General features: G+C 46.3%; 1 protein-coding gene and 1 long non-coding RNA gene across 3 annotated transcripts in view; one reads left to right on the top strand and one right to left on the bottom strand.

Annotated features, from left to right (window-relative positions):
• The window catches only part of SLC27A4 (solute carrier family 27 member 4), a 44,607-nt gene extending 33,850 nt beyond the window's left edge, over positions 1-10,757 (bottom strand). The window contains exons 1-3 of one of the 2 annotated variants that reach the window (XM_082208909.1): positions 10,447-10,757; positions 2,066-2,195; positions 1,123-1,289 (exon numbers count right to left, since the gene is read on the bottom strand). In XM_082208909.1, coding sequence (XP_082065035.1) covers positions 1,123-1,283 — 161 coding nt within the window. In that variant the 5' untranslated portion in view covers positions 1,284-1,289; positions 2,066-2,195; positions 10,447-10,757. Of the gene's footprint in view, positions 1-1,122; positions 1,290-2,065; positions 2,196-6,335; positions 6,566-10,446 lie in introns of those variants that run through there. The other variant, XM_082208910.1, reaches the window with a different exon arrangement.
• LOC309524422 overlaps positions 1-21,612 on the top strand; it is a 59,532-nt gene that overhangs the window by 7,494 nt on the left and 30,426 nt on the right. The window lies entirely within an intron of this gene.

Below are 21,612 nucleotides of genomic sequence, written 5' to 3' on the forward strand. Positions count from 1 at the left end.
TGGGGCATGGGAATTCGTTCATTTCCCACCCCCCAAAAAATATATAGTCCGCCCCCCCCCCACAAGGTCTGAGGGACAGTGGACTGGCCCCCTGCTGAAAAAGTCTGCTGACCCCTGGACTTCACCAGCCTTCCCTAACCAGGTGCCCTCTAGATGCTGTTTGACTCCAACTCGTACCAACCTCAGCCAATGGTGAATGGCTGGAGATTATAGGAGCTGAAGCCCCACAACATCTGGAGGGCCCTACATAAGCAGCTGCTGATGGCACGGCAGAGAGCAGGGAAAGGCACAAGCCTGGGGCATTCAGACACAGGCAAGTTGCCCTGGGACACCACGAAGAAGGAGCAGAATTCGCTGAGCAGTTGCCTGTTTTTGTTGCGACCACACATTTAAAGTAGGAAGCACCCCTCTTAACAGGCTGTGTAGCTGTGTGTTCATCTAACCCTGTATTATCTGTCCCAGGGCCCTGACCACTGGTCATGCTGGATGGGGCTGATGGGAATTGTAGTCCAAGTGCATCTTCATGGCACCACGCTGGATCCCCCTAATCTGTTCTGAAGGGCAGTGGCTTTCCAGGGCCCCCATTACTTCCTGCTGGTCCTTCCAACTGGATATACAGGGGTACCTCTGGTTATGTACTTAATTCGTTCCAGAGGTCCGTTCTTAACCTGAAACTGTTCTTAACCTGAAGCACCACTTTGGCTAATGGGGCCTCCCGCTGCCACTGCGCGATTTCTGTTCTCATCCTGAAGCGAAGTTCTTAACCTGAGGTACTATTTCTGGGTTAGCGGAATCTGTAACCTGAAGCGTATGTAAACCAAGGTACCACTGTACCAGGGATAGAAACTGGGCCCTTCCGAAAATGAAGCATTGTGTACTCTTCCACTGAGCAATGGCCCCTCCTGTAACCAGCACATACCCTTTGCTTCAAGATCCCGAGTGCTGCAGCTAGTGCCAAAGCTTGCATTTCTCATGCGCTTCTGAGAAACCCACATAAACTCTGGACCTACGGCTACATCATAATGATTGCTGTAAAAGGCATGTTAGCAAGAAACATATAAATCAGATGAAGCCACGCGAAGGAAGCTCGGAGGGGGAGGTCCGCCAGTTTGCAAAACTTACGAAACATCCCGTTTGGCTGTCATGATGACGATGCGAAGGAAAGTCCATCCTCCAGATCCCAAGTAGAATATTAAGAGAGCCGGGACCACCTGGATCCATGGCAGCCCCAGGAACAGCCGGAAGACCACGAAGAGGAGAAGCAGAGCCGCCGAACGTAACATGCTGGCCTGGGGAGAAGAGAGAGGGAAGTTCCCTTTGGTGAGATGAAGAGCTCTTCCAGGCCCCCTTCTTATTGCACATTCAGGACTATTTGTGTTCAATTAATAATAATAATAATAATAATAATAATAATAATAATAATAATAATAATAATTTAGAAGACACTTGAAGTCAGCCCTGTTCAGGGAAGTTTTTAACGTGTGACATTTTAATGTATTTTTAATCTTTGTTGGAAGCTGCCCAGAGTGGCTTGTGAGACCCAGCCAGATGGCTAGGGTACAAATAATAAATGAGGAGGAGGAGGAGGAGGATAGTAAGAGGGCTGTACCATCATGTTTTCAATGCAGCAAGCGCTGTGGGGTAGACTTACAGCTGCCCTTCCAACCAGTGTGTGCCCCGTAACCCTGCTGAAACCCTACAACTTTTCATGCCGCAAATGTTCCAGAGTTGTCCCCTTTTCATAACAAAAAGGCTCCTCCAGGCAGCAATAAAGCAATCATGTTTGAGAAAGCACTACAGAACAACTAATAAAGTGGAATGATGTTTGGACAGTCCAATATAATTCTTTAACTAATACACTATTATTGTACCAATGACATTTTGCAGACTATCCCCCACCCCAAACCAACAACAACCTAACACCTAACTTGGATGAACCATCGCTTTCCAAACAGCTGGCCCTAAATGGCCACTCAGGTTGGCCACATCTGTCCACCTTTGCTAAACTGTGAACAAAGACTTTAAAGAATAACATTTATTTTTAAAAAGCCGAGGCCCAACTCACCAAGGGAAATCTGGGCTTGCAATCCTAGCTAATTCTTCTCCTGCACAAGGCAGCCTTCTGCTTCAGCGACGTCTCTCTGCCTCTTTGCTTCACCTTCTCGCGACAGAGAGAATGCTATTTGGACCATAACCTAATGAGCAACAGGATAAACATGTACAGAAGTCCAAGGTTATTGATTATTTTCCCAGCCTGTTGTGCTTTGTGGTTTACCTATACCATATCACCTGGGAACGTGGAAGGGAATGTTATAAAAGTCAATTTCTGGTCTGTGATGATGATAAAGAAATCCATTCATTTGTTATAAAAGTAAGGTTTCCTACAAGCCTTTCCTGGTTGCTCCCCTCAACCTTCTGCAAAGTAAGCGCTCCTCCACCCAAATGAGATCAATGCTGCCATTGACTCTGGCCACAGTTAGGGTGAGACTCTGGTATTGTGAAAGGTACAAGTTCAGGTCACTTTAACATGGCTTAACTTGCTTGCTTGGCATTCTCTGTTCATCAGTACCACGATATTTCTTTGAAATATCCACCAACAGTAGCCTTCACTAGCTGGACGCCCTCCAGATGGTTTAGACTACCATTTCAGCCATTTCTGATCATTGGCCATGCTGGCTGGGGCTGATGGGAGTAGTAGTCCAAAACAACTCTGGAGGGCACCAAGCTGAGCTACAGGAATTTTGGTATGATTGTTCAGGAGACGGTCCTACCATCTCAGTCCTAACTCCCTGCTTCCTCTCTTACAAAACTAGAATGTGGGGGGTCATCCCCCAACATTGAATGGCTGGAGGTTCAGGACAAGCCGGAAAAAACACTTCTTCATGCAGAGCATACTTCAGGGGTGTGGAACCTCGGGTCTGGGGCCCAAATGTGGCCCTTGAAACCTCTCCACCTGGCCCTTGGGACATTTCCAATGCCAGAACCTCTCCCCAGGCCACCCCCTTGACTGGATCTGCTTCGCACCCTTCCTAAGTGTATCTGCCTGGCTGAAATGTGCCATTGAATTCTGATAAAGGCTGGATGGGAGATAGATAGGGGTGTGTGCAGAAACTAGCCTACTTCACAAAGGTAACAATTACATCTGATACGCTCCCGGCTTTTGGTTTTGGCTCTGCCCACCATGGCATCCAGCATCTGCCCATCCGCCCACAAGGACAGTGTTTCCCTAACCTGGGGAACTTCAGTAACATACAGACAAATTCAGGGTGGGCAGTTATAGTTGATTGGGAGGTTTAGTGCAATTGCAACAAACCCACTTTTCCAAAAGATTAGACTTCTTTTAGGTGAGGTAAGTGACAGGAAAATGCAGTGCAAAGTGCAGGATAACAATAATAATTGATTTTTCCTGGTAGCAGCCTGGAAGGAGAAATGATCGTTAGTTAACTCTGCAAAACTTGTTTGGAAGCGTGCACTTGTAGATGAACGAACACAACACTACAAAGTAGTCAGAGGTAACATTACCAGAAATAACTAGTCTCCCTGCATTTCTTCCATTAATTCACCACCAGAACCTTCTGCTCACTTTTCTTATTGGAGAGGTTATATCCTGTTATCCTGAATTTTACCTTGATATTCTGGATTTTCATTATTTATATATCATGTCAATGACTCTTGCCAAGTGTTTAAAGAAGGTTGTACTTAACTTTGCAAGTCTGCAAAGTTTGGCATTTATCTACACAGTATATTCTTTCCAAGGGGAGCAGGTGGCGCTGTGGGTTAAACCACAGAGCCTAGGACTTGCTGATCAGAAGGTTGGTGGTTTGAATCCCCGCAACGGAGTGAGCTCCCGTTGCTCGGTCCCTGCTCCTGCCAACCTAGCAGTTTGAAAGCACGTCAAAGTGCAAGTAGATAAATAGGTACCGCTCTGGCGGGAAGGTAAATGGTGTTTCCATTCGCTGCTCTGGTTCGCCAGAAGCAGCTTAGTCATGCTGGCCACATGACCCGGAAGCTGTACGCCGGCTCCCTCAGCCAATAAAGCGAGATGAGCGCCGCAACCCCAGAGTCGGTCACGACTGGACCTAATGGTCAGGGGTCCCTTTACCTTTATATTCTTTCCAAAGTGTGTAATTGGAATGAAATGTCATTAAACAGCCAGTGCCGTCTATATGCCCCTGCCTACTGAGATCAAGCAGGCGCCTTCACTGTGCTCTTTTCGGCACCTCCTAAAAACATTTTTGTTTAGACAAACCTACCCAGGAGCTTAGAAAGTTGAGGATGATTGTGTAGCTTTTCAACTTTTGTATGTTTTAAAGTATGGTTGTGAATTTATCTTGATGTTATTATCTTCTTAAAAACCACTTTGAAAGGGTTTTTTGTTCTTTATTTTAACAGTCGAGCGGAGTATAAATCTTATTAAATAAATATATAATAAGTACAAACATATCCAAACCAATGGCTTCAACTTACAAGGAGATTCCGACTAAACTTTCTGAAAATAAGCGCTGTTCAACAGTGGAACGGACTCCCTCAGAAGGTGGTGGGCTTTCCTTCCTTTCCTTCACTGGAAGTTTTTGAGCAGAGGTTGGGCGGCCATTTGTCACGGACGTTTTAGTTTAGTTTACAAATTAATAAATAGATAAATAGATAAATAAAATCCCTGCATTGTGGGGGGGGGTTGGGGTTGGGCTAGATGACCCTCAGGGTTCCTTTCCAACTCCAAGATTCTATAATTCTATGCTCTGAACAAATGCTGAATGAACAGATCTTCTGGAAATACCGCAGCTGTATTCCATGTGTTCTGGACTCCCACAGCCCCTGACATGCTAGCTGGGGCTGGTAGGACTGGTGACTGCAACAACATCTGGAAGGATGGGGAAGTCTGCCCTACGGTCAGGGCCATGATCCAATGACCCTGGCCAAAAAGTGAGTTCTGGGGAAGGGCTTACAGAAAATAAAGGAGGTGGTTCTCTTATAACAAGGTGGTATTAACTAAGTGAAAGTATGTGTAACTGAAATAATCACATATTCTTCCCCTTTCCACATCCAACCACATTTGCCTCTGGTCATAGCTGTCAACTTTTCCCTTTTCTTGCGAGGAATCCTATTCGGAATAAGGGAATTTCCCTTTAAAAAAAGGGAACAGTTGACAGCTATGCCTCTGGCATGACAAGCATGCCCCTATTTTCAGCTCTGATAGTGTCCAGTGCCCCTATGCACGTGTGCATCTAGAAAGGCATGCCTGAAGCACCACAGGAAATAGGAACAACTCTTAGATGTCCGTAAAGCACCTCGGCTTCTGAAGGACTTGATTCTTCTCTGCAGGCACAGGCTCCAACCCTGAACTCCAGACAAACCCTCCCTGGCCTTCAACCTATTCGTGCACATCATGCTCCCTTTTGATGTGACAGGGAGAAACAGGACGTTAGACAGGCAACAGGAAACGCATCAGCTATGCCGGTGGGGTTTGCAAGCCCTGAGATGACACTGCAGTTCGCAGGCTGTCCTCAAGCCAAGGGTTATTCAGCTAAAAAGCTGGCCAATGAGGAGGATGGGGATAGACGAATCTGACCCCCTCTGCTCTTCGTTTGCTGGTCTTGGGTGGCAAGTCAACAAAATGGATCCTGGTTTTTGCTGAAGCCTGGGCAGAAGGTTAAATACAACTTCCTGGCCGGGCTCTTAATGCCATCCTGCAGCAGGGATTCCACTGGACTGGACTCAAGGGAACCCAGCAGAGTTCGTTCATTGTGTCTTGATGATTCAAAACACAGAGGACAAGTCAATTAGCCCCTTTTTCCCCAGAAAAAGAACAATTTTAAAAATCCTGCCAAAAAATTCCGTGTGTGTTTTTAAAGACGACCACAGAATCTGTACATCAGCAGTGCTATCGTAATTGTTCAGGATTATACAATTTGGAGAGACATCTAGTTTGATTTCCTTCAGAAGCTGATCACACTTTGGGCCAAATTAAGCTAGGTGCTTCTTTCACAATTTGGAGTTGTGTGAGTGGCTTATTCAGCGTAAAGAGCAGGAAGGGGTGTGCTCTTCGGAATCCCTCACTAAAAGTGGGGAGGGTTTCCCCCATCATTTTGAGCAGGGATTCCCGTGCAGGTTCACTCGGAAACTTCTGCTAATACGATAGGGAAAACCTTTGTTTTCGCAGAGTCTAAAACACCTTCCTGAAATAAGAAGAGGTTTGCATAGATCCCATCCAACTAATCAGGATTTAACCTGTGCTTATCAGCCTAAATTTGCCAGCTGAAATCTACATCTATACACTATAAATCAACAGACAAACTACTTTCCAAAATATACAGCACTGTAGATGAATCACTTACATCCCCAGGTGACTGTAAGCAGCTCTTGAGCTTCCTCCTGCCTTCCTCTCCTCCAGCCTCCTGTCTCTGTTTCTCCACCTCTTCACAGTTCCACCCTTATCTAGCCTTCCTTCCCTCCCAGAGGGCAGAGTCATCCCCACCTACGCCTAGCAGCTATCTGGGCTTCAATCAAACCTCCCTAAACAGGTGCAGCAGCTTCTCCCTTGCCATGTGAACGGCACACCGGTTGCACTATCCCCCTCTGGCCTCACAGGATGCATCTAGCCCCATAATGTCCACACTGACCAGCAGAGGCTCTCCAGGGTTTCAGACTGTCAAAATTCCCAGCCCTACCTGGACGTGCCAGGGATTGAACCTAGGACCATTTGCATGGAAGGCAAGTGCTCTTACACTGAGCTATGGTTCTTGCCCAACAGGAAGGGTTCAATCCGCTATTCAACTACCCTTTGAGCCATTTGATAAAGGGAAACAAGTTTATTAAGCAGTCAAAGTGGGAACCCAGGAACTGGAAAGCAGAGCTCCTCTTACTCAACACTTGAGTTCACCATGGCTTATTATTGTGATGTAACACTGCTGCTTCTTACTCACTGTTACAAACCTGACAGTCTTGATTCCTTTGACTGGACCTGTCACCAAGCAACCAATGAGCAAGCATGGACTTGGCAAAAAGAACGTTCATGCCCCCAAATGATATTTTCCTTTAAAGCAGGAGAGTATCAGGTTTCATTTGGGAGACAGACAGATTCATGGGAATTGTTGATCAGGAGTCAAGCTGGATGAAAGGCATGTGGTGTGAGATGTGCGCGTGCTTTGAGCATCTGAGGCAGGTTTAGTGGTTTTGCTACCTGTTAGACTTGCTTCCACTGTATTCCACTTGTACATTTCTAATGAGAGACACACTATGAACACAAGGAAACCTCCCAGTGTTCTCTGCACTAGTGCAGAGGTAGGAGACTGTGGCACTCCAGATCTTGCTGGGCCACAAAATCACCACCCCTGTCCTAGCACTGCCCTGTTGCCACACCGGCATGTTGTGCTCACTCCACATTTCTAAGCAGTCAGAAGTTCCAGGGATGCAGCACTTTTCAGGCTTGGCTCCCCTCAGAAGGTTGTTGCTGGAGGCTAAGTGCCATTTTGTAACATTAATGTTTATTGACAAATATGTAGGCTGAGCACTCCAACAAAATAGGAAAGGGCCATCATGTGCTTTGAACACAGTCCCTGGCATCTCCAGGTAAGCCTGGGAGAAAACCCTTTCTAAAGCCTCGGAGAGCTACTGCCAGTCAGTGTAGGCGATACAGAGCTGGATGGACCAATAGCCTGGATCTGTATAAGGCAGCTTCCTGTGTTTGTAATAGCTTTGCACAACAGCCACTCACAAACGCAGCCTTCCTTTTTAGCCTTTTAGCTGTGCTTCCTTTTTTCCTCAAATACTGTGTGTTCTTTTGACGCATACATATCATTTAAATAACCAGGACTTGCCTTTCCCCCAACCTTCCCACTGTGGACTTTCAAAACCTTTGCAAAGCAGAAGCCCTTGATTAGACTCCTGATCCAGAGACGCAAAGCCCTGCACCATCTACGACAATGGTGAGCCTATCACAGTCCTGGTTGCCAGGGTGAAATATGGGCAAAGAAAGCTGCTTTGTGCCAAGTCAGACCAGGAGGGTTCAGCGCCAAATTGGTGCCACCGCTGGCTGGGGCTGACAGCAGTTCTTGCCCAAATCCTCTGCAGGGCACTGCGTTGGGGAAGACTGGTCTCCCCTGACTAGCAGAGGTGGTGGGGTATTTCACCACTGCCTGCTAAGAAGCACTCTCCTTCTTCCAGTATTATTCTTCTCCCAGTATTACAGTGGTACCTTGCTTTTCAAACTTAATCTGTTCTGGAAGTCGGTTCCAAAACCAAAGCGTTCCAAAACCAAGGCGCGCTTCCCCATAGAAAGTAATGCAAAACGGATTAATCCATTCTAGACTTCTAAAAGCAACCCCTAAAACAGCAATTTAACATTAATTTTGCTATCTAACAAGATAAAATGAAAGCAATAATCAATGTACTGTACAATAAAATAAATAAGACAGTATTGTAGATGATAAAAATTAAAATAATAATAATTCTTACCTACACTGATGATAGTCATTGTTTGGAGGGGGGGTGCTTTTATGCTTTTCTGCAGTCACACAATCAATCAATCAATCAGTAGCTGAACTGGGTTCCACACAGTCATAAAAACAATTTTACCGAAAAAGCCTCAAAAACAAAAACACAAAATAAATAGCAAAAACAAAAGCACCAAACTTAATCTGTTCCAGAAGTTAGTTTGACTTCCGAAATGTTCGAAAACCAAGGCGCAGCTTCTGATTGGTGCAGGTACCCCAGAAACAATAACTGACAGCCGCATCAGACGTTCAGCTTCCGAAAACGTTCGAAAACCGAACACTTACTTCTGGGTTTTCCGCATTTGGGAACCAAGGCGTTTGAGTATCAAGGCATTTGAGAACCAAACCAAGGTATCACTGTACACGGCTTTGAAAATAACAACAACACACAGATACACTTATCTTTCCCAGTCCACCACCAACCAGTGATTTCCTTATGGCTGCCCTTCACATCTATATCTATATCTATATCTATATCTATATCTATATCTATATCTATATCTATATCTATATCTATATCTATATCTACACACACACACACACTGGAGTGAAAAGGACACCTTACGCTTGGAAAGGTGTGGTGATGCTCAAAAGGCACCTTAATGCTCAAAAAGCATTTACCTGGAGGCCAGGTGAGTAGAAGATCTGGGCCTCAGAGATAAGAACGGGGTCAGGAATGTGGAGGGGCCTCCTCAAAATCTCCACCCACCCCCAGACCTAGGTCTGAATGAGGCAATGTCCTGATCTCTTTAAGGTAATTTCTGTAACACAGGAGAAGCACACACTCAGTGAAATTGTTGGGCTTTCAATTTCTGGCGGGTTTTGTGGTCATGCTGCGGAGAGTGAATCCCATAGTATCCTGGGGGAACTCTCTGCAGGTTAGCAAAGCAAAAACTGCAATTTATCCCCCATCCCTTTCAATAAGAAATATTACACACATGCTGCCTTGGTTGCTTGAGAAAACAGGTGATTGCAGCAGGGAACTCTGGGATGGGGGAGGATTCTCACACATATCAAATTATCTTTTTTAGAAGAAGACGACGACAAAGCCTTAGTATTATCTATTCATCTTATGTTTAGAGCCAGCCTTACTTCCCACACCACCCAAAGAAACATTAAAACACCAGCTCCTAAGAATGGACTTAAAAATATCCACCACACTCATTCCTGAAATATGAGCCTTAAATTCTGAGAAGTCCTTTTCAGTGATATAAAACCAACATACAATTAAACATCCCAAATGGTAGCTCCCTCACCCCTCTACTCCATTTTACTCCACTCTCGTTATCTGCAAAGGAATAATAGAGTACCAGCTCACCCAGGAGGAGCTAAGCTTAAAGTCCTCCCAGCTACACAGCAACCCACTGATGCTATTACGAAAAATAATGGGAAAGGAAGAAAGGGAGCAACGATAATAGGCAAGCCTGCTATTATAAGCCTCGTTAGACATAAACCAGACACAAGATGAGGCTGTGAAGAATGCACTCCTAGCAAGGTCTACTCAGAAGCAAGACCCGTTGAATCTAATGGCGCTTGCTCACAGGTAAGTGGAGGTAGGGCTGCAGACTGAATTAGGGCGTCCGCAGCATTAAACCAAACGAAAGCATAGCTGGGGCCTGACAGCTAGGAAACGAAGGATATTATGATATATTATTACGCACACACAAAGGAGAAAATAAGGTCAATGGCCCCGCTTCCACACCCACTCCCCAAACAGAAAGTGGGGGGAGAGGCAGCTTTTTTTTATAGGCATCTTTGCACAATAGCCCCCTTTCCTTAACACACACACACGAGTTGCGGGGGGGGGGTCTGTATCCACCCGGCTTTAGAATGAGCAGCAGCATCCTGGGACGTACCCCCTGACAAAAGGCTCCCCTCTCTTTCCAGCCCCCACCCCCGATGTAGCGCTCTGTGATGCTGCAGCGCTATAGACACTGACACAGCAGCAACCCACCTCTCTCTGCTATCCTACGGAGCTCTGTGGCTACTGAGTGTCACAACACCGCATCCTCCTCGCGGGGCAGAGGATGCGGGTCCAGCAGTAACAGCTGGTTCAGCAGCTGTCAGAAGGGCAGGATCTTGTCTTCTCCTGCCTCCTCCTCCTCCTCCTCTTGCAAAGGCTCTCCTGATCAGCCCAGCGGCTGCGGCTCCTCCTGGCTTTGGCACTTCCTTCCTCCTCCCTTTTCCACCTGCACTGCCCTCCCTCCCGCATGAGAATTGCAAGCGGGAGGAGAAAAGGAAGAAACCAAACGGCAGCAACAGCAGCTAGTCACTGATGCTGCAGGAGCTCTGGCGAAAGGGGGTCCTGCAGGGGGCGAGAGAGAGCAAGCCCTCTGCCGCAATGCACCGCGGGATTTGTAGTCTTTCTTGCGCTCCGCAGCCTTGCACGTGGGTGGGGAAGGTCTGTGTGCTTTGACTTTCCTCCTTTCTTTACTTTTGCACTGCTTTTTCCTTCTCTCTTTCTCTCCCACTACCTAGCTCGGTTTCCTCCTGTGCCAGCCCCTGGTCCTACGGCAATGGCCCTCCCACCGCACGTTAAAACGATCCCAAGCAGTTTCACATATTTATTTTGTTTTTTGAGTAAAAGCTTCGGACAGCAAAGCAAGAGCTGGGAGTTTGCAAAAGAAGTTTCGAAGGAGAAGCGAAGAGGCTGGCGGTGTCCCCGCGCGCGCCTTGCAGAGTCGGTGGCCTTAAGACGCCTTTGCAAAGGGACAACTGGCGACAGGGAAAAGTACGGCTCTGTAATCAGATCAAGAGCTCAGCCGAGCCGCAACTGGTGGAGGGAGGGAGGGCAAAAAGAGGACGGGCAGGATCATCACTCGCTACCTAGCAGGCTCTGTGGCGCAATGGATAGCGCATTGGACTTCTAGACTAATGACTGGGTGAAGTCATTCAAAGGTTGTGGGTTCGAGTCCCACCAGAGTCGCGTTTTGCTGCGCTTCCTTCAACTCAAAACTTTAAAAGAAGTAAAAATAAACAAATAACACGACCAACTCCTCTGGGGGACAAAGTTGACTACATAAAAGTTTTGTTAAAATATTTTTAAAAATCTATTTATTCATTTTATTTTGTTATACCTTTTTTTTTTTACAACATGCCAATATTTTGCATCAGTCGTAGCTGGAGACTCAAGTTGAAACCTGTTACAGATAGGTAGCCGTGTTGGTCTGCCATAGTCAAAATAAAAAAATTCCTTCCAGTAGCACCTTAAAGACCAACTAAGTTAGTTCTTGGTATGAGCTTTCGTGTGCATGCACACTTCTTCAGATACCTGAAGAAGGTTATCTGAAGAAGTGTGCATGCACACGAAAGCTCATACCAAGAACTAACTTAGTTGGTCTTTAAAGTGCTACTGGAAGGAATTTTTTAAGTTGAAACCTGTAAGCGTGCTTAACTAAGAACTCACTTCTGGGTAGAGGCTTGCAAGGTGACTTCCAGAGTGTCACAAAGTGGATTTGGTGCTCTTGCGCAGCAAACTCACTGCCCCCCCCCAACAAACAGCACCATGGATATTATTATTTTTTTGCAGTAAGGAAAGTCATGGTTGCTGAATTGCAGAGTTGGAAGGGAGGGTCATCTGGTCAAATATCCTGCAAAGCATCCTGCTCACAGCTATCTCTGGGTGGGCTCAAACCACCAACCTTCTACATAAGAGCTAGAAGCATTAACCCACAGTGCCACAGGCTCCACACATGCTTAGGTGAAGTAGTTGGATAACTTCCCCTCAAGCAAATCGGAACGAGTGCTTGATGAACAGGACATATGGTACAGCCCTAAGTTTTCACCTGTAAATTAGGATGAGTATTTTTATTAACTGATTAACTGACAGATTAAGGCTGCAATCCCTAAGCCCATTTACCTGGGAGTAAGCCTGATTGAAATCTCATGGACTTCTGAGTAGAAATGGGGCACTTCCAGACTGTCACTATTTTAGGGTGGGATTCAAACACACAGCTGCAAATTCAGGTTGTGCAGTTAGTCAACCGGGAGATCTTCGGCATCAAACTTGCTTCACATAAAAAAATCCAGCATGGGTGTAGCTTGGCTTTATTGGGGGGGGGAGACTTTATGTTAGTGGGGGAAGAACCGAGTTATCTGTGATGCATTTGGTCAGGTAAGTATTTTTATTTATTTACTTGATTTATGGGGGAAACAGGTGCCCCACCCCCACCCTCCTTGGCTATGCCCATGGGATCCAGACATTGCAGTGGGGATAGTGATAGAGGAAATGTACCAAAAATTTCAGGGTGACACCTCCTTTGGTGCAACATCATCTAACCTCCCTGCAAGCAAATCAGGATGAATGCTCATTAAGGGCTCTTCCATACTCGGCCAGTCTGTAACTGGGCTTAATGTGGATCTCTAGAGTCCCTATGCTTTGAAAATCCAAATAGGAGAGTTGTACTGACTGCATAGGGAATCTCTGGGTTTAGGGAGAAGAAAGTGTGGGGGCAGAACTAATAGGTAGGGGGAAACACGTTGATAACAGTATAACGACATATGCCCGATGTTAATTAGGCTGGGAATTCTAAAGTCTAAGGACTGAAAGACTGACACATGGTCCTTGTAAAAGGACAAGCTCAGTTTAGCAAAGGAGTTGAGATAGGCTTAGTACAGTTTACTTGAATAATTCCCCTTCTTCTGTTTCACAGCTGGGATTAGTAATGTTTGCTGAGGAAGCCAGAAGCCAAAACTTTAACTAAGCAGTCATAAACCTATTTCTGTGCGGTCATTCATTTATTTGCAAATATTATAATTTAGTGTTCTTTGACAGTATCTTTTTAGTAACTAAATCCTGCTTGATTGCTTTATTGTTGCTTACAAGAGGTAGATGTGACTAACTGGGAAACATTTCATTAATTGCTGTGTTGTTCTAATGAGATTGCTTTACTGTATATTTTCTTATGGTTGTTTATGTTTCAATGGGATCATTTACTCTGTAGGAATATTTTCCTACTGTAGGAATATTAGGAATATTTATATTTTAATAACTGTGCGCTGGTTTTCATATTTTGCTTAGAAATCTACCTTAGAATTAAGTAGTATATAAATTATTATATCATTCTTACTGTACACCAAAAGCCTTTTTGCCCTTTCTGGGGCAGCTTAAGCAAGCAAATCTGACTTCACGTTGGCCCAGTATACCTGAAGGAGCGTCTCCACCCCCATCGTTCTGCCCGGACGCTGAGGTCCAGCTCCGAGGGCTTTCTGGCAGTTCCCTCATTGTGAGAAGCAAAGCTACAGGGAACCAGGCAGAGGGCCTTCTCGGTAGTGGCACCTGCCCTGTGGAATGCCCTCCCACCAGATGTCAAAGAGAAAAATAACTACCAAACTTTTAGAAGACATCTGAAGGCAGCCCTGTTCAGAGAAGTTTTTAATGTGTGACATTTTAGTGTATTTTTTGTCTTTGTTGGAAGCCGCCCAGAGTGGCTGGGGAAACCCAACCAGATGGGTGGGGTACAAATAATAAATTATTATTATTACTATTATTGGTCATACCTTTTTAAAAAAAGGGAGAAACTTAAGTCTTTAAATGGGATGCTTGTTTGTTTGTTTAATAGAGGATTTGTACTCCCCATTCCATCTGCAGAAACCAGCTTACTACAGAAGTAATATGCCAGTGGCCCCCAACCCTTTGGGGCCCAGGGGACACATCTGGAAAGCTAAGAAACTATTGTGGGCATCACAAGCTCCCCATTTAACAAGGAAAAACTAGTGATGCTCAGAATGCACCCAAAGCAGGCAAAACACGTACATGATTTCTATGCCAGACAAATAAAATGGAGGCAAAGAATGCAGGCAACCCACAACCAATCAAAAGTGAAAGCTGCCAATACTCTTACTTAAAATTAAAATGGGGAGTGGCAGAGTTGAGGCAAGTTGCAGGGCTGCTAACTTAAAATAAAATGTTGGGGGGCCCAAGTAAGCCCCACCCCGCATAATTGATCACATTGTGTGGCACTCACACACTATTTGAATGGCAATGCCCATGAACTTTTGGGGTCCTGACCCCCTCAAATATTTTATTGGGGCCCCCTGAAGACCATGTTGTCCATAGGCACAATATTGTGTAGAAATTTCTCATTTTCAGTCGTGCATAATCTTTGCCGCCCCTTCTCCAGAAAAGGAAAATGGATGTTGCGTGTCACATTTTAGAAGGAAACTGGGCAAATGCTGTGTGTGAGAGTTAAGTACAAATAAACGAATAAATAATTCGTTATAATGATGAAGCAAGCAAGCAAGCAAGCAAACAAACAAACAAACAGACATGGAAAGGTTTAAAATTCTGAAGCAGAATCTGGGGGGAGGGCATCAGCTGGCGGCCGAGATCTCCTGCCCCTGCTCCTGCCCCCTTGTTTTTTTATTTAGTATTTTAAAAGCTGTTTGTAGAGTAGCTGGGCACAGCACTTGTGAAACGCCAGCCACCCACCATCTTAAATTCTATGCAGAGTTGTGCGTCAGGCGGCTAGCACAGAATAGGGCCATCATAAAGTAAACACTAGAACTACCCTGGTATCTGAGAGAAGGCACCAGTTACTGTGGAAATAACGCTGCCACGCTGTGTGATTGCTTCCATGTCCCCCTCATTCTTGCTCAGCCTGCATAAAATGAAAACCTATTCTGACAAATTCACCGCAAGCCTGCATCTCTGTGAAAGGAGCCCTTCCAGGCCAATCCTATGAAGGCAGAAAGGGAAGTTAACATCTGCCTTTGTTTACCACAGTGTGGCTTTTAATCCCGGTTGGTGATGTGGGTGTAGAAAGAAAGGGAGTCAGCTGCCTGGGAAAGGATGGAGAGGAGGAAAAGTTGCCAAGCAAGGCAGGCAGGCAGACTGAAGCAACTTGTGCAGAAGGGGAAAGGTCACAGCTCAGGGACAGAACAGCTGCTTTGCATGCAGAAGGTCCCAAGATCAGTCTCTCAATGGCATCTCCAGCTGGGGCTGAGAGCGATGCCCTGCCTGAAATCCTGGAGAACTGCTGCTAGCCACTTTCCCCACTCATGGGGAAAAGAGGAAATCTGTTATAGAATAAAAAAGCAAATGTAAAATGACCAAGCAGGTGGGCAGGGAGAAAATGGTGGTTTGGCAAGGGGTGGGTGGGAATACAGGTGAAACTCGAAAAATTAGAATATCGTGGAAAAGTTCATTTATTTCAGTAATTCAACTTGAAAGGTGAAACTAATATATGAGATCGACTCAGGACATGCAAAGCAAGATGTGCTTCTGCTTCTCAGAAGTCCAATCTTGCTCGATTTGCAATCCTTGTTTTGCTGATTTCCTTGAATATTCTCATTTTCTGAGATGGTTAATTTGGGGTTTTCATCAGATGTACGCCATGATCATCGCAATGATAACAAATCAAGGCTTGGCATATCTCACTTTGCATGTCACGAGTCGATCTCACATATGAGTTTCACCTTTTAAGTTGAATTACAGAAATAAAGGAACTTTCCCACGATATTCTAATTTTTCGAGTTTCACCTGTATGGTATGAGTGGAATGTGAAAGGAGAATGGGAGAAGAAATTACAGCAGATGTGTTAACAATATCGGGCGGACACGTGGAAGCGAGAAAGAAGAATATAAAACAAACCTTCTTTTCTGTTTAGTGCCTTTGGCTCAGCAAAGTGTGCCTAAATCAGGGAGGATGGGTCACAATACCTCCAGAGCACTTAACCTGAGGGAAACTGAGTTATGGAACACCATTCTGCAAGGAAAGTGCTGTGGCAAAGAATTAAGCCATTTCCAAATACAAGTCAGATACAGGATTAGGTGCCAGTGACTGTCAGATGAATATGCCAAATTCTGCCTCCATTTTGAGGCTGGTTCTGCCCCCCTGCACCCACATTGCAAGGCCAGTGACGTGGGCCTCAGTCTCAGTTTTTAGCAGTCTCACTGTGGGTCCTGGACTGATGCTATGATAACTTGGTATAAGGGCAGCATCTTCTGCCCCTAAAGATCGGTCAGCTTGACCATGTGCCCTTCTAGGGATGCAGTGAGGCCTGACCCCAGCATGGCATCCTTTTTTAAAAAGTGTGCTTAATCTGTACATGCTTACTTAGGAGAAAAGGCAGGTGTAGGCCCCTGAGCTGCAATGTGCTCTCTTCCCAGATTGGGGCCCTATGCAAGTTATATGCTGAAAATCACTCCCCTGCCTGCTATTTGCTCCCAAAGAGTAGTTTGAAATACTCTTAAGAAAGAACACCAGAAAGAGGGTTTTTTTTTAATACAAAAACCTGGCGCATGGCACCAATCTATCTCATCTGGAACACCAAGTGCCTACCTATATCCAGAAGGATGCATGAGTAACAATACATGTCACACTTTGGATTTGGCAAACTTGCTAAAAAAAAAAAAAAAAAAGGTGGTTACAAACGTTGTAGACGTTTGTATCTGCCTATGGGCAGACACAGTGCACAATGATGCTTTGATAATAACAACAACCACACACACACGCCACTCATCTGACTGGATTACCCCAGACACTCTGGGCGATAGCAGTATTTAAGGAAATCTGATAGCTTAGGGCTCCTTATAAGAGGAGCGGAGAACCTGCGGCCCGTCATGTGTTGCTGGACCACAACTGGCTGGGGCTGATGGAGCTGTGGGTCCAGCAACATCTGGCAGGCCACAGGGTCTCTACCCCTGCACTGAAAGATTATTCTATTCTGACAGATCAGTTTTCCCGGACAACTCAGTCCCACAAACCCAAACTGAACATATTGCCTGGCCTCCCAGCATTTACCAACAACTACAGATCATGCACCTGACTTGTGACATTTTAAGTCTTTGAAGTCATTACAAGGTGCTGTTGCAAAACCGTACTGCTGTGCTTCACTCCCAGACAGGTGGCTGATTCCAGGTAGGTATTAATTGCAGAATCAGTGCTCCTCATGCCTGCAATTTTATTTTATTGCAACATCCAGATTAAGACACTGGCACCAGAAATCCAGTCAGAGTTCTCTCCCACCCTCAGTTTAATATGTAATTAAACAACATCAGCACCTCCCCCCCCCAAACCCTGTTTGTGATATCACAAAGACCCATTCACCCTGTCTGTTAAGACAAAACTCTCAGAAGACTTCACACATCTGCTGTAGCCTTAAGAGTCCTATATCAGCAGCAAGATGCCAACTTATCCTCAGTGGAGAGGTAAGGATGTACAGGTTTAGAGAAGGTGGTGGTGGGAATGGGTACAAGTAGCAGTAAAACGGCAAAAGCAGAAGCCCCAGATGAGACTTCCAATAAGCATACTGGCAACTGCAGTACTTGGGAGATAATATAATCACCCCAATTTTGCAATGCTAATTAACACCTGTAATGGAAACGGAAACCAACCAGGCCAGTATTTAAGGAGATCTGGGGCAGAGTTTAATCCTTTACTTTGTTGCCGACACCACATTTCTGGACTGGGAGACATATGCCAGTGAACATCCCCACCCACTTGCAGGACAGAAAGCAGCACATCGTATTTCAAGGCCTGGTTTTTAAAATGCAGTACATTCTCACCACAGTTTCTCTTCGGTCTACATCTTCGTATTTGCCACCAGCTTGGATGGCTTTAAAGGACAAATTAATGCTGCGTAAGGCTATCAATGGCTACTTGCCATGAGACCTGTGTAAAACCTCCCTTGTTGGAGGCAGCGTGCCTCTGAGTACCAGCACTTTTGGGATCACAATTGGGCGAGGTATACAGGGCTGGAGCTGTTTAGAGCTTTAAAAGTCAGTCCCAACACTTTGGATTGAGCTCGGAAACATAATGGGAGCCAATGTAGGTCTTTCAGGACCAGTGTTATGTGGTCTCGGCAGCCACTCCCAGTCACCAGTCTAGCTGCTGCATTCTGGATTAGTTGTAGTTTCTGGGTCATCTTCAAAGGTAGCCCCACATAGAGCGCATGGCAGTAGTCCAAGCAGGAGATAACCAGAGCATGCACCACTCTGGCAAGACAGCTGCAGGCGGGTAGGGTCTCAGCCTGCGTACCAGATGGAGCCCTGGACACAGAATTGACTTGTGCCTCCATGGACAGCTGTGAGTCCAAAATAACTCCCGGGCTGCACACCTGGTCCTTCAGGGGCACGGCTACCCCATTCAGGACCAGGGAGTCCTCCATAGTAAACCTGGCTGCAACAGCTCTCTCCCCAATATGCAATTCCCAGCAACTGGTATTTAAAGGAATACTGCCATCAACAGTGGGGGAAGAATACAGCCATACTGATTAAAACTATTGATAGCCTCCGGAGTAGTGTTGTTTAATGGTTAGAGTTTTGAACCAGGACCTAAGAGCCCAAGGTTCAAATCCTCATACTCTCAGCCAAGCCTTCCTCACAGGATAAAATGTGGAGGAAAGGTTGGTTATAAATGCAATTAATCAACATATGTCAGGGTTGGGTTTTGCGCTGCAGTCTAGGCTGAGCCAGTAGTCAGGAAGAAATTGGCAGCCCAGCACCAAAGAAGAACCAAAAGATGTAGTCAAGGGGCATGGTCCAAGGTCAAACTGGGAAGCCATAGGAGTCAAGGATGCAGGAATACTCTTGTACTGCAAGCAAAACCCAGCTGGAATAAGAAGTCCTTCCTGTCTAACACAATCCATTGGCCAATGTGTGCGGCCAGTCAGGCAAGGGTCTGAAGATACTTCCATGAAATGCTGCTACCTGCAGTTCAAAGCTTCACCACACAGTCCAGCTACGCGCATATCTAGCAGCCCTGACGCAAAAAGACAACTGATCACATTAAGCATACTGTGTGCACTGGCGATTTATTAAGGAACTTACAGATATGAGTCTCTTTCCAGCTGTGATGGGCAGTTATCTCAGTCCCAACTGTAGAGTTGGAAGGGACCCCAAGGGTCATCCAGCTCAACCCCCTGCAATGCAGGAAACTCAGCTGAAGCATCCAGGACAGATGGCCAACTCTGCTCAAAAACCTCCAAGGAAGGAGAGTCCACCACCTCCTGAGGGAGACCATTCCACTGTCAAACAGCTCTTGCCATCATAAAGTTATTTCTAATGTTAAGTTGGAATCTTCTTTCTTGTAACTTGAATCCAGCGGCTTGGGTTCTAGCCTCCACAGCAGGAGAAAACAAGCTTGATCCATCTTCCATGTAGCAGCCCTTGAGATATTTGAAGATGGTTATCGCATCTCCTCTCAGTCTCCTCTTTTCCAGGCTAAATGTACTCAACTCCTTCAACCATTCCTCATATGGCGAGCATGCCCAAAGTCCAATATGGGGGCCTAATCCGGCCCCTTGGCTGATTTTATCTGGCCCCTGTGGCAGTTTATTTATTGGGGTTAAATCCCCCCAAAAAGCTCAAGAAGTTCACTTCATCAAATCTGGCCCTCTTTGAAAAAAGTTTGGGCACCCCTGTGCTATATGGCTTGGTTTCCAGACCCTTGACTATCTTGGTTACCTTCCTCTGCATGTGTTCCAGCTTGTCAACATCCTTCTTAAACTGTGCTGCTAAGAACTGGACTTGGCCTTGTGCCTCTGTCCTTGGTGGAGACAAAGTCATGGGCAGCATTCTTCATTCCTTTCACCCAAAGGCGGTTTGTAGAGAGAGATCAACCACCCTGGTAGCCCAGGAGTAGGCAAACAATAGATGGTTGGATGATTTGCAAATATCTGTAGTTTCAGCTGTATTCACTGCAGCAACAAGCCCCACTGATGTAGAGCTAGAGGTCCAATGGGAGTAAATATCTGGATCCTGATGCCACCCTGGTTTAAAGCCCTCTTCGTCCAGAATTCACCCTGTAGCCTTAGCTCAAGGGGTGGAGAATCTTAGACCAGTGTTTCCCAACCACTGTTCCGCGGCACACTAGTGTGCCGCGAGATGTTGCCTGGTGTGCCGCGAGATGTTGCCTGGAGGGAGGCGGGCGAGTTGGGCGGCGAGAGGCGGGGCGGCGGCGGCAAGGAGAGGCCGCCCAGCGCGGGGCTCTCGCCGTCTGCCTGCCTGGCTGCCTGCGAGCTCGGCGGGCAGCGCCTCCGTCCGCAGCGCCCGCCTCACAGCTCTCATTCCCTCACCCAGCTCACCCAGCCAAGCCGCGCTCTCCTTCCTGCCTCGCTTTGCTTCCTCCTCCCCCCCCACCCCCAAAGCTTGGAGGTTCCCCGGCAAGGGGGAGGGGAAAAATTGAAACTTACACTTTCGTGCGTCCCTCCCGGCGTGACGCTGCGTGCTGACGTCACGGAGCTGTAATGGTGGTGTGCCTCGAGATTTTTTTCATCAAACAAGTGTGCCTTTGCCCAAAAAAGGTTGGGAAACACTGTCTTAGACAAAGGAGCATAATGTGATACCACTGGCCCTCAGCCCCTAGGCTGCACCTCACCAGCCCTGCCCTGAAATGACCTTTCATGTTTTTACCTGACTGAAATGTATCCTGGAACTGTGTTAACTAATGTCTCTTGCTTGCCTGGGTGGAGACATGTGAGGCTGGAATGCAGAGTATCTTGCAGCGGTCACATCCATCAATCCGCCCACTTGCCTCTGGCGTCGCCTACCACTGGAACGGGTTGCCCATGACAAAGAGACCTTTGGCCTGCAAAAGGTTCTCCACTGCTGCTTTAAATTCACCCGGCCTCAGTTCTGCCTGTGACAGGAGTAGGGGGACGTGCCTAGTCCACTGGTCAACTGTGAGCTTTCGGCACACAGGGGCCTTTTGAAGCCCCTTTCAGAACACTATTTTACTGAGTGCTTTGAATGGGGCTTCCGAAGACCCCTGCAGATGATAAAACAACCAGTCTTTAGAGGCCCCTCTCAAAGCACTATCCGGCACTGCACTGGGAAGGGGGCTTTGCAGGCACTACAGATGAGCTGAAACATGCTCTTAGTATGTCCCACCCTTACTGCACCATCTGACCTCAGGTGTCAGGAAGATGGGCCTAATCAGGACTGCAGGCAGCAAATATCCCAGCCCTGGTCTATCAAACGGGAATATGCCAAGAATCCGCCTTGCTGGGCTGCTGTGCATTTATGTACAATCCACCATTTAGCGTTTCAGGCCTCTTCTCCGCCGGAGTTTTCAGGGTTTCAAATTTCCTTCCTCCCAGTGTTTTCACTGCTGTTTAAATGACTGAAGAGGCTTTGTGTTTTAAAACACTGTCTTACCATTTTAAATCGTCTGGTTGGA

The sequence above is a fragment of the Podarcis vaucheri genome (assembly GCF_965113315.1).
Source record: "Podarcis vaucheri genome assembly, chromosome: Z".
NCBI lineage: Eukaryota > Metazoa > Chordata > Lepidosauria > Squamata > Lacertidae > Podarcis > Podarcis vaucheri.